At 47.2% G+C, this 16,759-nt stretch overlaps 1 protein-coding gene across 3 annotated transcripts in view; it reads right to left on the reverse strand.

The window, feature by feature from the left end:
* The window catches only part of ptprfb (protein tyrosine phosphatase receptor type Fb), a 169,024-nt gene that overhangs the window by 25,586 nt on the left and 126,679 nt on the right, over positions 1-16,759 (reverse strand). For all 3 annotated transcript variants that reach the window (XM_030074275.1, XM_030074274.1, XM_030074273.1), the window contains 4 exons: positions 16,158-16,236; positions 14,798-15,022; positions 8,710-8,867; positions 3,274-3,386 (listed from right to left, as the gene is read on the reverse strand). In XM_030074275.1, the coding sequence (XP_029930135.1) occupies positions 3,274-3,386; positions 8,710-8,867; positions 14,798-15,022; positions 16,158-16,236 (575 nt within the window). The remainder of the gene's footprint in view (positions 1-3,273; positions 3,387-8,709; positions 8,868-14,797; positions 15,023-16,157; positions 16,237-16,759) is intronic.

Genomic DNA, 16,759 nt, shown 5'->3' on the forward strand with positions numbered 1-16,759 from the left:
GACTCACAGGTCGCATGCAGACTTTAAACAGGTGCACATATTAACATTAATGTCTTTGACTGAGCATATCTGCAAGCTAATGGGTCATGTTCTTGGATGAGTTGCTGCTACAAGCTCATTATTGCCGCAACACTGACGACTAATGACTGGTAACTGTGGCCACTGCACAAGATGAGACCTGACCAATTAGACTAATTTAATACTATCACACAGTGGGACCTATGCCATGTGCACATTAACGTCACCGCGTGTGTGTGTCCGTGCACAGGCGTGGACTTTTGTCTGTGTGTGTGTGTCCAGCCAGGTATTTGACAGTCATGTTGTTGGTTAAATGGGGAGTGAAGTCACAGATAACAAGGCGAATCCGCGGCAAGTGTAACTGTCCGCACTGCTCAACTAGCCATGAAGCCATCTAGGCCCCTGCCTCCTGACAAAAAAAAAAAAAAACGGCATTGTGGACGGTTCAAAGCCAGAGAGGACGTCGCTGCGTCCTTGGAACGCCGGGGGCGGGGAGGGGGGGCTTCAAGCTTGTGGGCTGAGATGTCCGTCAGGATTGCAAAAGGGGAAATGGGATCAGGAGTGAGACAGAAACCAAGTCTGAAGAGAGAGTGAAGAGGAGGAGGAGGAGAGAGGGAGAGGGAGCCATAGACGGACTGCATGTGTGGGAAATACACAGTAGGTGAGAGAGCAGACTAACTTGGAGTGTTGGGGCAGCGATGAGAGCTGGGACCTGTGGAGAGAGGAGAGCGAAGGAGGGAAGGAGGAAGAAGAAGAATCAATCAACGGAGGAAGCTAAGGATCAGACCTGGGCTGGGTATCGGTAATGGTATCTGCAAATAATTCCTAGCATTTTTCGATTTTTTAACCCTGCACAAATTCTCTTCATTTCTTCCAAAAACATGCCAAAAAAAAAGACTACAAAATTAGCCAAAAACAACAGGAACATTGTTAAAAAGTAGCAAAAAATCTTCGGGAAATGTTACATGAAATGTAAGTGCGAAATTTTACAAGCATTTTAACCCTTTTACCACGAAATTAGCAGGAAATCACCAGAAAATGACCCGAAGCTTCACAAAATAATTACTACTTTCTTTAAAAAAAAATAAAAATAAAAATAAAAACCAGAAAACATAACCAAAAAAATAGTTACCAAACAAAAATAAATAAATAAAATAAAATGAAATAAATAGGAGGGTGATATAAAATCTTTCAAAAGAGTTGGAAACGTGGAGAGCTGGATTGGTGGGTTTTGCCAAATCAGGATAATTCACGTAATGTCAACCAGGTTGTACACAAATCCTGTCTGCCTGAGCCTGCCTACTATAAATTTTCTGGCACTACATGCGTTGTCGGACGTGTCAAGCACCACTCATCTCAGCGGAGTATTTGCAAATACTATCTGACACAGGTCTGTCAAGGATAGACCGGGGCAGATTCTCATCGCAACACGCGTTGCTGCTGGAGTGCCGGGGGTAGAGAGGCAAGGTCTGGTTAATAAACAAACAAACATGCCAGAGACTCGAGACTTGAATGAGGTGGAGCACTTCAAAACAATCAGAATCTCCACCTGCTGTGTGCGAATCAAAGAGAGAGAGAGAGCGAAGGGACGGAGGGAGGAATGAGCTTTTCAATATTCACTCGGCTCGGCCTCGGAGTCTCCTGTGTTTTCACAAGGCAGACACACAACCTTGGTGATTTTGATAATCGCCGCTCTTGAAGTCGGCCGGCATAACAGCAAGGGAGCGATGGAAAGAAGAAGAGAAATGTTGAGGTGGAAAGAGAGAGAGAGAGAGAGAGAAAGAAAGAGAGAGAGAGAGAGAGGTGTTACCCTACAGGGGAAAATGGAAGACAAAAGAGAAAAGAGGTGGAGTGGGAGGATGGGAGAACAGGGCTCTTTTAGAACGGCAGCACTGCTTAATTCCTCTGCAGGGGTTCAAAGGGGCCGGGTGTGTGTACGGCGAGTGGGATCTTTAATAATCCGTGAGAAGGGAGACACACACACACACACGCACGCACACACACACACACACTCACACACACACAGGGGTTGACATTTTCTCTCAGCTCCATTGTTCCCTCCGCCTGGCTCACCTTGACATCAGAGGCAGCAGGACTCATTACCAGCTGAGGGGAATGAAAGGAGCTCAGGAAGGGAGGAGGGAGGAATGAGGACTGGGGGAGGAAGGAGGAGATCAGGAGGAAAAAGGAAGCGGGCTGATGCTGAGGCGGGCACCCTGACAACCCCCCTTGCTACATGGCCGCACGTGGATGGAATGTGAATGCGCTCGGCCTGGCTGCACTGCCGCCGCCACCCAGCGCCGGCTGTGGCCGTTACATACGCCGTTTGTTTATATCCTGTTACTGAACAACCGTTTGAGCTGCTCATGTTCAAGAAGTGTGCAAAATTAGCAGCGCACACATGAATTTCCTAATGACACCAACGGACAAGAAATCCATCAAGAGGAAGATGAAGGCAGGAAATCGGAATTCGTTGATTTGCCACACTGTCGTCCGGAGACGCCCATCTGACTGCCGTCTGCCGGTTCGGTCTGATCAACAGGCTCTGCGATTGGACGCCGGGTCACGTTGTGGCAGAAGTTGTATCTTTTTCCAACTTTCTTGCTGCATTTTTTTGCCGAACCCCTTGCAGCACGCACTATAGCAGCAAAAACACACATATCCCCATTCAAAATGAATGAGATTCCATACATTTTTGCAGCGATGCCTGATCCTGTGTGAATAAGCCCTAAAACTGGGTTATTGCTGAAAAGGCTGTATTGTTTTGTTGAGGAGAGTGCAATATCCACTGTTTTAGAAAAGCAAGAAAAAAATACTATATTTCGCAAAATGAATCCTGGTATGAAAATGAAAGATATTATGAAATACCATTAATAGTATGAGCCAAGCCAGGAGCTTCTGTTGTTGAGGATAGGATCATCTGTGCTTCTGAAATATTGATTGACACATTTTCTTTTTTCATTTTGTAATAAAACTCTTAAACTTCTCTGGAACAAAGATAGCACATATTTTTTTACACCATAATTTAGGCAGGAAAACGTGCTCAGCACACAGCACTTCTCCAGCACTGCCCTGCTTCACACTCATGGAGGTGCTGAGAGCTGCACCCCTCTGCTGTTTACCACCGAGCACCTCCACTGGAGTAAGTGGAGGTTAACTGCATTGCTTAAGGGTACCTTGATGGTAGTTGTTGAGGGGACAGGAGAGCGCTGTACTTCATGCAGAGCCATGTATCAATAGACTGTCATTCATTACCTGGGGTCTGGTAGTTGAGCCTTCTCATCTCCACGGGGTCAGAGGAGTTTGCCAGCAAGGAGTCCTTCACCCCACCTGAGTGCTCGTCCTTTGGTAGCGGCGACGCTCGCTTCCTGAGGTGGCAGAGACACACGGGAATGTTTTAACTGCAACATACTGGGATCATTCACACGCTTAATACATCAGCTCTATGTCTGACAACGTCCTCAAGCCAACTGCAAATGGGAATGGCACAATGATTGAGGATGACACTGTTGTTTCATCTGGCATGATTAGGAAGTGGGTGCAGGGACTGGAGGAATGCAGGCATCTTCACTCTGCTGCACACTTGATGAGCTAAATAGTACAGTTAATGGTTCTCAAAACTAGCTCTGAAGACCGGCCCACTGGCGAGAAGGCAGAGTCCACGGTGGTCCTCCCCTTAGTTTGCCAACATGAGTTTAATGTGTTTGAAGAAATGCCATCATCTCCCTGGAGCAGGCTAGGTTGGGTTTGTTTGCTGCTGGATAGATGACAGCTGCTGTGTGGGTATGTGTGCATATGTGTGTGCTTTTTGTGTGCGAAGCAAAGGTTTCAACGTGTGATTTTCACTGCATGTGTGTGCGAGTGTGTACTAACGACACATTGTGTTTACTGGCTTTCCAGATTGAGAGGAAAACAGGCGGATGCTGTAATTAGCTCATCAGCTGGGTGGCACAACACTGGGTAATTAGACCGGCTCTGCAGCACCTGCGCTGCCAGGCCTGGCCTAGCCGGGCCCGGCGCAGAACAGCACAGGACGGCGCGGCGCGGCGGAGCCCGGTCTGGCTCGGCTCACTCGACCGTGGCTTCCTCCATCAGGCAAAGAGCGGCAGAGAAAATGCAGCCTGCCTGTATTCTAATGTTCAGACAGCCAGCATCTGTTGACGTACACACACAAACAGGCGCACAGATGTATATGCACACTTTCCCTGTGTGTGTGTGCGTGCTTACACAGCCACATGCACACGACAGCTGCACACTCACAAGCGTCCTGACTGCAAATGGAAATGGGCGGAAGGAAGCGTCAGGGCGCCCTGTGGAAATTTCACATCTCATTGCACTCCATTTGCAAGTGGCGAGTGTGGGTTTTTAGGCAGAGGCAGGGCCTTCTGCTGAAGCCTGACACGGTGAGAATACAGAAAGCCTGGTGCGAGCAGCCCTACCCTGGTCAGTCTCAACCGCTGGGGCCCGGGCGCCTCACCACCACCTGTTATCTGATGCTGCGGGGGCTTAAGCTAATGCTAGCAGCGTGACGGCTAATCTATGACAAGCATCTCTTCCTTTCCAACTGAGAGCTGAGCCAGACCGCATTCGGTTTTCCCAGGGCCCACTGCTGGGCCGGGCAGGGGCGGGGGGGGTGGCTGGAAGAGTTGGGCTTCTGTGATGTCTTCTCCACACCTCTCTTCCCCTCTGACCCAATCAGATGCCAATCTACGCTATGCTTTAACGCTGGGCTAACATAAACATGGCAGCCACCTCAATGGGGGCATTCATCTCTTGGTTAAGATGTGTGAGAAAATGAGTGCAGGTGAGTGTGTGTGTGTGTGTGTGTATGTGGTACAGGGTGTACTTAATGAGAGCAGAACAGGGCCCTTTGTCGAGACTCCTGCCACGAGGAAGTGGTGAGAGGGGGGAAAAAAGGCTAAAAGTGGAGGAAAGGGTCATAGTAGAAAATGTCAGCTTAAAAGATGGGAACATTTCTGCTTCAGCGCTCTCTCTCTGTCTGGCATTTACTTTACAATGGCTCATTCAGCAGCAGGTGAGGCCTCGGCATATTTAGATGGGGCCGTTCTTGAAGGGGTGCGCTGATACGGGTTGGATAATGAAACACAGCACCAAGACAAGCCACGGAGGACAGAACGATCTGAGGGGGGGATCACTGGCACTGGATGTGGAGCATGCACTGGTACACGACCCCGGGCGTCCTTTGACCCTAATTATCCAGAGCTGCAGGGTCTGCTACTTCTCATCACCAGGAGTGCAATACTGAACGAATGAGGCTAGGAAAAGCTGTTTTAAGGTGGTTTCTTTTATTCCTGTGTGAGTGGGGAAATGTTTTGCTTGCAGAGCTTGGAGAGGTAGCTGACCCTGCACACCTAAAGACCACAAGAAGACCACAACAACACAACACACATGAGAGGGGACACAGGAGAGGACATGGAGTCGTGACTGATGTGACATTGACAGCACCTACCTTTCCTGTTTGCTGCGTTCACAGGGGGCAAAGAGAAGGGGGGGGATATTAATGGACAATTAACACCAAACATGGCCCCAAAACGTCTTCAGCCAAAGTTTGCTGTGATTCTGCACTATTCTTGCAGACGTAAACCCAGCTGCTCCACCATTCTAAGCAACATCTTGAAAGTATGACACAGAAAGCGAACCTAATGTTAGCTACTTTTGAAAATAACCCTGTCATTGTTCACTGCTGGTGTTAGTCTTGGCAACTGTGCAGGTTGCAATAACAACCCGAGGTGGAGTGTGATTATTCCTTCACACATTTATACTGCCAGTCCACAGTGAAAAGGGCATGTAGCCACCCCCCTACAGTCCCTGCTGTCAATCTGTGTCTGCATGGAGAAAGGGCTTCCAGACAGAGGATGTGTTCCTCAGCAGTGAGCTGTCTCAGGGCCTATTATTAACAAGTCCCTGTCTAAGGCTGCTGGAGACGGCAGCCACACAGCGGTCTGCAAAGCTGCAGATGGCAGGCTGGAGCATGGGTGTGCTATGGCATGGCAGATCTGCGATGGAGTCATCATGACACGGAGAGCTATGGAGAGGTGGGGCTGCGGTCTGAAAAACACAACAGCCTGGTTAGGAACGTAAGTGTCTTTAGTGCAGAGACTGCCATCCAAACATGATGTGTTGATATTGTTCAAACCTTAAACCCCAGCTGAGTCGACATAACCCTAACCCTAACCTAACCCTAATGCAAGCCATGTTGACTGGGCTGCGTTGAGTCTATATGGAATGCAGTCCATGTCAACTGTTTTGCCAAAATCTGTGTACGCGCTCCTTGCATCACATGTATAAAACCATGCGTACGCACTCCTCTGTTTTATATGTATCAGTCATTGTGGAATTGTATGCATGTGCATGAGCCTGACGCCCACTCCCACAATCAGCCATAAATGGAGGTTGATCCACCCCTAATTAGACTTATTTCCATATTAATAGTTTTTGCTGCTCATTCATTATCAAAGAAAAAAAGCCACAATGTCATTGAATGTGAAGCAGAAACAATGGCTAGTGACTGAGAAAAGGAGCACTTTTATTTGGACGTCTTAAAACTGGCATCACCAACAAACCAAAGTATGTAGAGTGGCAACTGGAGACATTCATTCAGTTAGTTATGAGCTGTGGACCCTGACAAAAAGTCCAAAAAAACAAAAAAAAAATGGTGTGACTACAAGCACGAGGCAAAGCAGCACATCAGTGTGAACAATAATAGTGTGCGAGCCACAGATGGAGGAGAGGGGACTCCACCTCTCTCCAAAATAGTTGAGTGAATGTGATTGCATGCTTTCTCTGTGTCTGTCCTTCCAACAATGGGTCCAGTTCAGCACACAGCTCCACGAGAACAGCTTTTGCAACCCTGAAGTGGCGAGCCACTCATCATCTTGGGCCAGAAAATCAGCATGGTCTCTAAACACCCGTTCTCTTCTTATGCCATGTCTAGACCGCAAATGTAGCAGGAGCAGCGGGTTTGGCAGAGCGGCGGCGAGTGCTCTGTCTGTGTCTACACAGGAGGCATTCAGGTACAGCGTCGAGCGTAGGTCACCCGCCTGTTGGAAGTGCCCAGCACCCAACACACAATGACTGTCTTCACGTGTGTAAAACAGTGGGAGATGGAAGTGTGAAGAAACGCCTAAGCTCATGGTCACGTCTGTGAGACGCAGCCGAGACGTGAGCCTGCAGCAGAGCCGTGCAGACAGCTGCAGAGATTAAAATGAGAGCATATCTGCTGCATGAAATGTGACAGTAAAATGAGTCTGCTTCACATTAAGTTGTTCTTGCATTCACATGGTCCTGTAATAGCACCAAAGCCACCACTGTGTCATGCGTGGCTCTGCGTATTTATAGCACTCACAATGACTATTACTTGATCATACATGTGCCTATAAATCAGTCCACAATCCCATCTGTTGTATGTGTGACAGTGTAACAGACAAATATAAAACAGATACATAGGCTTGTACAAAATTTCTGCTGTTTAAACTGTTTATATTGCTATTTTTTATATATTCCTCATTTATAGTGTATATATTGCTTGCTGCTATTTATCATCTGTTTATACTGTGAATTTGGACATTGCCCACATCTATGCACATTGTATACATCGATGCACACTGGTTTTATTGGTTTTTTGCACATTGTTTTTTGCACATTGGGTACTTAGATCTTTAGATCTCGGGTGTCATCTTTTATTCTTTTATTTTTGATTTACTTAATCTTGTACTCTGTGGATACTGCTGAAAACTGTGAATTTCCTTCGGGATGAATAAAGTATCTATCTATCTATCTAAAATCATACAGGTATATTAAGACTAACACTTAGTATACTGAAATAATAATACTGCGATGATAATGTTGTGTAATTTTCCTCTTTCATGTTATTTTCTGCCAGCTCTCTCCATCATGTCCTCTTTTGTAAATACCAATTTCTATGTAGCAAGTGGTGTAAGCATGTTTTTTTTTTTTTTTTTTTTGAGCACGCAGTATTTATGCAGCTGGCCCAAGGGCTTTGACATCTTTAGTCATGACGGCTATTTCATATCTGGTGTCAGCATTATGTAAAATGGTGATAACAAACAGCTACTGAATAGCAACAAGCATCAAGAGGGACTGGGACCAGTGTCCGGTTATCTCCGGCTCATCAGCATCCAGGTGGCTGGAGTGCTGCACTGAGGTAGTTAGCATGGGGCTTTAAAAAGATATTGACTGAGCTTTTAGCTGAACCCTCTGAGGCTGCCTTGCTCCTTGTTTGAAGTGACCAGTGGTGTTGGGGAAAACACATTTCTCTCACCTCACTCCGAGTTTTTGACAATCAGGCTGCGAGTGTGGAGGCGACGTCGATTGCCATTTCGACTGACACTTCACAAATTGTTGTTAAAAACAGCCGACTGTACCGAGTTCTGGCGGGGCTGAGACGAGGATTTCTCGGCGACAAATCAAATCCCTCGTCAGTCCCTTTTCCTCTTGCACTGAATATTATGGTAATGGAACTGGATGTTACAGTTTTGTGCGCGAGAGGCCTGGTGCAAGTGGCAGAGGAGGGGGGGTGTGTCTCATTACCATTCCTGATGCAACCAAAAGTAAGCTACAATCACAAGTGTCACTGAAAATCAACCTCAAATAAACACACACACACACACACCGAGAACTACAGCGTTGCACAAAAGCGCTGAGCCTTACCTCTTGAAGAGCAGGATGGCGATGACAATGATGATGATGAGGACCACAGACAACACGGGGCCCATGACCCATAACATTTCGGGTTGTTCCACCCTGGGAGAGATACTCCCCGCCACGACCTGAATGGGGTCTGAGTAGGGACTGGCTGAGAACGTCCTCTGTGGGAAAATGGAGAAGAGCGGGGGACATTTCATGAGAACACACTCGCTACACGCTTCAACCAAGAGTGACAGTTTGCCTGGGTCGTAGCCTCTTCTGTAAGGAGGCTTCAAGTGCTGGAAGAAACATAGAGACAAATATTCCCACAAAAAATCAAAATCCGAGTACGGAGATGGCATGTTTTTTGGACAGAGTCAAACCGTTTCATTTTCATACTAACCCACGATTGAGGATGAAGCAGAACTGTAAAAGTCAGACATTTTCCCAAAGACAAAAAAAAGCAATTTCAGATACTGTAATGTGCAATGCTTTCATTTAAGTGTTGCATCAGTGCAGAGGGAACTGAGGCAGCTGATGATGGACCCAGTGTGAGATGAGAGAGAGAGAGAGAGAGAGAGAAGGCAAGACAGTCGATGAAGGAACGAGAGAGTGAAGCAGAGAAGAGTGTGCACGGCCCTCGGTCGCGGAGATAAACGGGGGCAGAGGAGAGGACTCGTCTCTTCTTCATTAGTGTTCACACCATGACGGAAGAGGAGGGGGAGGAAGAGGAGCTGGAGGAAGAGGAGGTGGTGAGGGGGGGCACTTTTCCACCTTGGTTTTAAATGAGACATCTCCCCAACTCTTTCCTCGTCAAATGAAGGAGGGGAGGGTCAGAGAAATAGAGGAGTGCGTCTGCGTGTGTGTGTGTGTGAGACGAGTGGCAACGCAGTGTGGTGTTAAAAACATGGCGGAGGGAGGAGGGAGTCCTACTGCGGGGGGGGCAAGGTGACAGATGAGCGAGGGGAGGAGTGAGGGAGGGAGGCGTCAGTCATTACAGCTCAGCGTGTTTCCTATGGAAAGGCGATGGGAGGGTGATGGTGGTGGAGGTAGGAAGAAGAGGAGCGGCGGCGGAAGGGGGCGCACGGGTGACAGATCGTAGCCCCTAGAGGGAATTTGGGCTCCCAGCATGCAGCAGGAGTGGCGGGGCGGCAGGCAGCGGTAATCCGGATCATTAGCTGCGCAGCGGCCTGCTCTTCGGCGCGCAGGCAGATATTAATTGGAAAGATAAGCGGAGATGAGCTCAAAGAGACGTGAGCTCCGTCATAGAGTTCTGTTATCTCCTGCACTCTTGGGCAGCTGGGGGGAAAGTGTGTGTGTGTGTGTTCACGCTGATGTGTGTGTGTTTGTCGCTGCATGAGTGTTAAAGTCTCAATCTTGTGCATGTGCCATACAAGGTAATATTCCGTGTTAACAGTAGGAAATAGATGGATTTACATTACAGCAGATATCAGACAGCACCAACATTTCCTGTCTGTCTCTGTCTCCCTATCTCTCTCCCACACACACACACACACACACACACGCAGCAGGCACATGAGACCAGATCTTTCCGGTTCTATGTTCCTTGTTTAATCAACCTATTCTGTGAGAACAAAGAGAACGTCAGAGCGGTGGGACACTGCTGATATGATGACACCGCGAGGCTTCCTGTTCCTTTGGAAAGGGCCCCCGAAAAAAGGGCTATAAGATGTAGCACTGCGGGGAATCCTGGGAAAACTTTTTTTTTTTTTTTTTTTTTTGGTAGTGTGACAAATGACTGCAGCTGCGCTTTCAGAGGAAGGGAAGAGGGAAAGAGAAGCGAGAGGAGAGGCAGAACAAAAAAAAAAAAAAAAAAAAAAAAAAAAAATAGAGGGCTTTTTGTCTGTCGGTCACGGCAAAGTAGTGGGATCATCCATTTGAACGGCCCTAATATCTGATAAAAGCTCAGTCACGCAGCTCCTAATGCCTCCGCCCTCGCAGCACAGTCTGACAATAGAGTGATGGCGCAATAAAAGAAAGTGTGTGTGTGTGTTTGGGAGTGAGTGAGTGAGACACAGAGAGAGAGACGGAGACACAAACCTTAGTATGTGTGTGTTTCGGAGCATTAGGGATATGTGTCTGTGAATGGGTGTGTGTGTGTGTGTTTGATACCAGAGGACAGATAAAGGGGATGAATGTCAGTGCATGTCCATTGCAGATTCTGTGTGTTTGATAAAGCAGACAGAACCAAAAATCTATATTTGTATGTGTGTGTATGTGTGTGTGTGTGTGTGTGTGTGTGTGTTAGTGTGTGTGCCAGTGGGATGAGACAACTGACTCCAATGCTTATCATCTTGTTTTCCAGTATTTTCTTCAACCAAGTGTCATTTTCTTGATAATAATGAGTTTCAACATATTTATCCTGAAACATTGGATTGGAATTTTTTTTTTTTTTTTCTGATTTTTTTGTTTTAAGATACAGCAAGATTTTAACACTGACTATGAGGCTAAATGACTCCGCAAGATGGATTTTTTTTTTTTTCCAGTGTAAAGACTGTAAATGAGCATGAGCATGCACAATCATCTGTGTCGGCGTACACACAGCATCCGTTTTTCTCTTAGCCTCTCCTCCAGCTTCTCTGATCTTCCACGAGTGATCCTCCACAGATATGGAGAATGAGCGAGAGAGAGTGGGTGACATGAGACAGCAGAAAGAGAGAGAGAGAGAGAAAGAGAGAAAGAGAGAAAGTTGGGCAGAGGTGTTTGGGTAGCAGCGTTTACACAGAGTCTGCTATCTGGCCCGTGGGCTACACTGCTTCGCCAGCCAGCCGCCGCTCTGCCGTCCCCTGAGCTCAGGCTCTGCTCTGAGCACCACTGGTGTGTTTTTTTTTTTTTTTTTTTTTTGACTCGCCACTGACCCTGCTGGCTCCTCGCCTCTCTAAAAGTGGCTTAAATAAGCCGCAGGGGGGGCGCATGCCAGACAAACAAACATACTAAGACGCACATTATGTATCCGCCGCTCTCTCCCCGGGGAGGCTGAGGAGCCTACGCAATCCTCATCACCGCACGACACGGGGGAAAGACAGAGAGAGAGCGAGAGAAAAGGCACATAGAGATAGATATGGAGACAAAGAGAGGGAGGGATGGAGATAATAGTGTGTGTGAGCATACACACACAGTTCGTACTTCTGTTTAAATTGTTCATATTTCTATTTTTTTTATAATCCTTGTTTATAGTGTTTATATTGCTTACTGCTATTTATCATCTGTGTATACTGTATATTTCTTCTAAATTTGCACATTGACCTACCTCTATGCACATTTTATACACCCATGCACACGTTGTTGTTTTTTTTTTTTTTTTTTTTTGCACATTGCTTTCTGCACATTGGGTTGTACTTAGATCTTATTCTTTATTTTTTATTTATTTTTTTATTTATTTAATCTGTAATCTGTGGATACTGCTGAAAAACTGCGAATTTCCTGCGGGATGAATAAAGTATCTATCTAACTATCTATCTATCTATCTACCTTTATCTGCAAGGAGCAGAAACGGGGCTGCAGGGGGTTGCCTACCCCGAGATGTGACCCCTTCCCTTTCCGCTTCATTTCTCCCTAACCTGTCCTCTTTCCTATGAAACACCTGGAGGCACACCTTTCCCTCCCTGCCCGTCTGAATACAAACTGTTCAAGTATCTGGGGGCATCATTAGGTAAAGACGCCGCAGCCGAACACTATTCCCGTCTAACTCCCTCCGCCCGCCCACCACCCTCAACTCAACCTGCTCACACTGTCAAAGCAAACAGTGGATGTTTCAGTATACTGGCTTCATAACTCTGCCCTGATGTTCTTTATATAAAAAAAAGCCATTTACATTTTGAAAGAGGCCGGTCCTTCCCTGTTCGTGGTGCTGAGCCCGGAGCACCAGCCGAATCACTGTCACAAAAGCCGATTCTTGTCGAGAGCGAGTGGAATACAAATGCCCGGATACTTTTTTTTTTTTGTCAACAGAAAAGTGCGGTAAACACATTTTTGCGAGCGCTCTTCATTTTGGTTTCCTCCCAGCGCCGCGCGCCGCTCACCTCTCCTCTTATCAAAGGGAAGAGCGCACATTAGCACAATCGCCTCTTCTCCCGCCATTCAGCTCGCGCGCTCGTCCCGGCATCACAGGCTGGATGGGACACAAGACAAATGTTCCTGTCCTCTTTCCTCTATCCAACATCCCTCCCCCCCACCAGATCCTCCCCCCAACACCCCCTTCTGCCTCTCTGTCGCACATCACACAATATTTCATGCTCCCTCCCTCCTTCCCTCTCTTCTCGCTTTAAATGATACTGTTTATACACACCCAGCATCTATCATCCCATTTCACACTTCCCCCGGCTTGTTTATCTGCCTTGGGTGCTGGGGAGACATGAAGGCACAGCACACTCTCTTCTCTCTCTCTTTCTCCTTCTCCCTCTCTCAGTCTCTCTCTCTCACACTCTCTCATCTTCTTTTGCTTTACTTCCTTCTCTTCTCCCCTCCAACCACTCGCTGGCTGCTTGTGGCCGTTGATATACGAGGACTTATTAAAGCTTGGCGGTCCTGTTTGATCTGAGTTGGGGGGGGGCTCGGGTGGAAACGCAGTAAAAAGACACAAGTCATTTACTCCGGTACTTGTTGTCTTTACTCTCCCGGGTCTGGTGAAGGTCTGGCTGAAGGCGCCGTCCACCAAAGCGCTTAATCTCACTGTGTAGTTTACCTCCTTGCGCTGGTTTGTGTTTAGTAATAAACATTTACAAGCGCTGGGTTAGAAAAAGAAAAAAAAACAACAACAACAACAACAACAAAAAAAAGCAACCTTGCAATGGTATCTAAGTTTCCCGGCGAGTATGGTTATGGGATTTGTGCGGCGATCAATCATAGGCTGCTTATAGTGGCCGCCTCAGCACTGCTTCAGCCTCTGAGTGAAGCCTGATTGATCCCAGCGATTGAGTTTAAGGGGACAAAACAGACACAGAACCTGTCTCCGTCAATTGTATATCCAAGTCTTAAGCGCTGCTGATCCGACCTCGTGCGGACGGCAGGTGCTCAAAGAAACGCGGCGATGGGTTTAAGCGTCTCCTTTGAAGTCAAGTGTATCAGGGCTGCCCACTCTACCCTCCCTTTCACTCTCCCCGTCTCGGAGCAAAGGAGGGAGGGAATTGGTGGGGAGGTGGTGGTGGTGGTGGTGGTGGTGGGGACACTTAAGACGGCGTTTCAAGGGAATCAGGCCTGCTTTACAGGCTCCCTAGGCCCTGTGACCAGGCCCTCGTCTCCCTCTTAACTCCAGCTGCGCTAATCAATCTCCTCTGCTCTCTTCATGGTGAAGAGAGACGGGCTGATGGAGAGCGAGCAAAAGAGAAAAAAAATGAAAGAGAGGGAGAGAGAGGGGGAGAAAGACAGCAACAGAGAAAGTGATAGGTGAAAAGTCTGGGAAATGGTTTTGGACATTCTCTCTCTCTCTCTCTCTCTGTCTCTCTCTCTGTGGTTGCCCAGGGCCCAGCTATTGAATATGCATGACCCGGGTACCCAGAGCAATCGCCGTCTCTCATTCCTCCTGCAGTGAAGTTTACTCCAGACCGTCCCGCCGAGAGAGCCGGGCCTCCGTGCTCGCACTGTCTGACGAGCGAGCGAGGCATCCGCTCGTGCAGCCGAGAGTCTTGTATCGGCGCCGTAAAAGGGCCCCGCTAACCGCTGCAAAATTGCAAAGCTGGATCTGCGATGTCATTGTAAACTGATAAGGGAGTTATCGGGAGAAGTTGCGAGTTTTAGAGGCGGGCGTGTTAAGGGGAAGAGTGGCAGTAAAAACAACAACAATTTGTCTTGCCCTTTCGAGAGGAGCCACTGTAATTTTTGAAATGCCTGGGGGACGGCACGGATAGAGCCTGAGGACGCGTGATAAACGTGAACGGCTTGTTCATAAGAAGAGAAGTGAAATGTGTTAAAACATGCAGGAAAATTCATTTTTAATTGAACTAATTTGTGAAGTGCATTTTTTCCCCCCCAAAAAAAGAGCTTTAGTAAAACACATTTTCACCTTACATTTGGAACTGATGGGCTACTGGAAGGGAATTGATCCCAGCCTTGACTCTATGTGTATGTGTGTGTGTGTGTGTGTGTTTCTTACATATTTATCACTGCTGTTGTGGTCCTGTTCTTGGAGTGCAGCCAGGACAAAGCAGAGGTACTGCTGGTGGCCAGGCAGAGGCTTGTTGTAGAAGCCGTTGTACCTCTTCTCATCTCCCAAGGTGAAGGTGGCGGGCAGTGATTCCAGTTTGGCGGCGATGTAAGGCCTGGGGGACTCCAGCTGACGTCGGCGCCTCAGGACAGGGCCTTCACTTGACTCCAGCAGCTGCAGAAAAGGGCAGAGAGCAAGGGGTCAGTGGTACAGGGTCAGAGTTCAATGTTAAGTTTGTCAGCAGGGCGGCAGAGTGACTCCCTAATTAGATTATGTGTAAAATAACAAGTGAATGCCCTCAATCTCTTTAACTGCCAAACCTTGTATGAGTTGTTTTTTTTTTAAAAACAAAGTAATGAATTTATAATATACACACAGATGTACTAGTCTTAGGCTTCCAGATAGGAGGTAACCTGCTCTATTCTGTATATACCACCCAGATAAAATGACCTTTGCTCAATAATATAAGTTGGCAAACAATGCAGCCTGACTAAGAATTGAGCAATTAGCGCTTGCTCCAGCACACAATCTCAGCATGACTGCCAGCCTGGTTAATAAATGAGCAGGAGCATACAGCACTGCCGCATTGTGTTTTCAGCAGCATTTTGTTTTCTGTCAGTGATGTCTCATGCGCTGCTCCAGATGTAGCTTTATTAAATCATTATGTCGGGGGGGAGGAGACAATGGCCTGCTCAGTGTTTAATGACTAGGGGAGTCTCACATCTCTCTCTCTCTCTAGGTCTCTGCTGTTATTTCTACTGGGAGCTTGAACAATAGTGGCTGAAAAAAAATTTAAACCAAAGAGCCTCACAAGTTTACTTAAAAATGATGCTATTAATATTTAGGCATGTCATTTAGCTTAAATTCCCCCTGGACATGGGAGGCCTTTCTTCAGTGGAATAATAGAGCAGTCATAAATCTTTATCATCATTTGAATACTTTATGTAAAACTTTGTTCAGAGTTAGCAAACCCCAAAAACGACTAAGGGAAAAAGTATGGAGCTGAAGCAGTAATATTTAATATCTGCATCAACAGTTATATAAGATTCACATTATGTTCTGTGCAGCCGAAGCCGCTGGGTCCAGCAGATGGGTACTGGCTGCAGACCTGGCGTCCAATCAGGACATTCCCCACCTGACCAAGTGAGTCATAGTTTAAAATGAAGCACTCTGCCCCCTCCCTCCCTAAGCCCAGGAGGGGAGAGCTAATTAGCTACAGCTAGTGATATCCCACCCAGTTGGAACAGGAGGTGCTATCTGCGACCCCTGACCTGGCACGTTATCCAATCAGCCGCAGGCTGGCACTCACCTCGTCCAGGTCCATCTCGTCTGGATTCTCCCATCGCCGTGACGATGACGACACCGGCACAACCACTATGTAGTACCACCTGCCAAGGCAAATAAAACCCTTGTTATGACAGACTGAATGGAGCACAAACGTGCTGAAATAAAAACGGGCCAAGCGTATTAACAACACATTCACAATGTTTAGAAAGACATGCTTTCGCTGTATGGGGCTGCTTGGGCTGATTTCAGAACTTGAATGCGTTACAAGAGGGTCCAACCAAGGTCGAACACTAACAGATTGGCACTGCATTCTTCAATTAATGGCTAATTGCTAAGAACATCTGCCATGCGGACTGGAACAAACACTCAATCCCAATGAGAGGAAACTTCATCAAATACAGATCCCAATAGGATTCCCTTAGGTTAATAGGACCAGCTATGTGACTAGTCTTGTGTGTGCGTGCATGTGTGAGGAAGGTGTTCTCACACTGTTACTCTCATGAAGATGAAACACCCTCGTTAGAATGGGAGGACGTTTTCCTGGCCCTCACATCTGTAAGAGGCTACGGTCAGAGTAAGGATTAGGAGTTAGAAAATGAATGTCAATGGAAGGTGCTTACAATA

This window comes from Myripristis murdjan, chromosome 17 (genome assembly GCF_902150065.1).
Source record: "Myripristis murdjan chromosome 17, fMyrMur1.1, whole genome shotgun sequence".
Taxonomy (NCBI): Eukaryota; Metazoa; Chordata; class Actinopteri; order Holocentriformes; family Holocentridae; genus Myripristis; species Myripristis murdjan.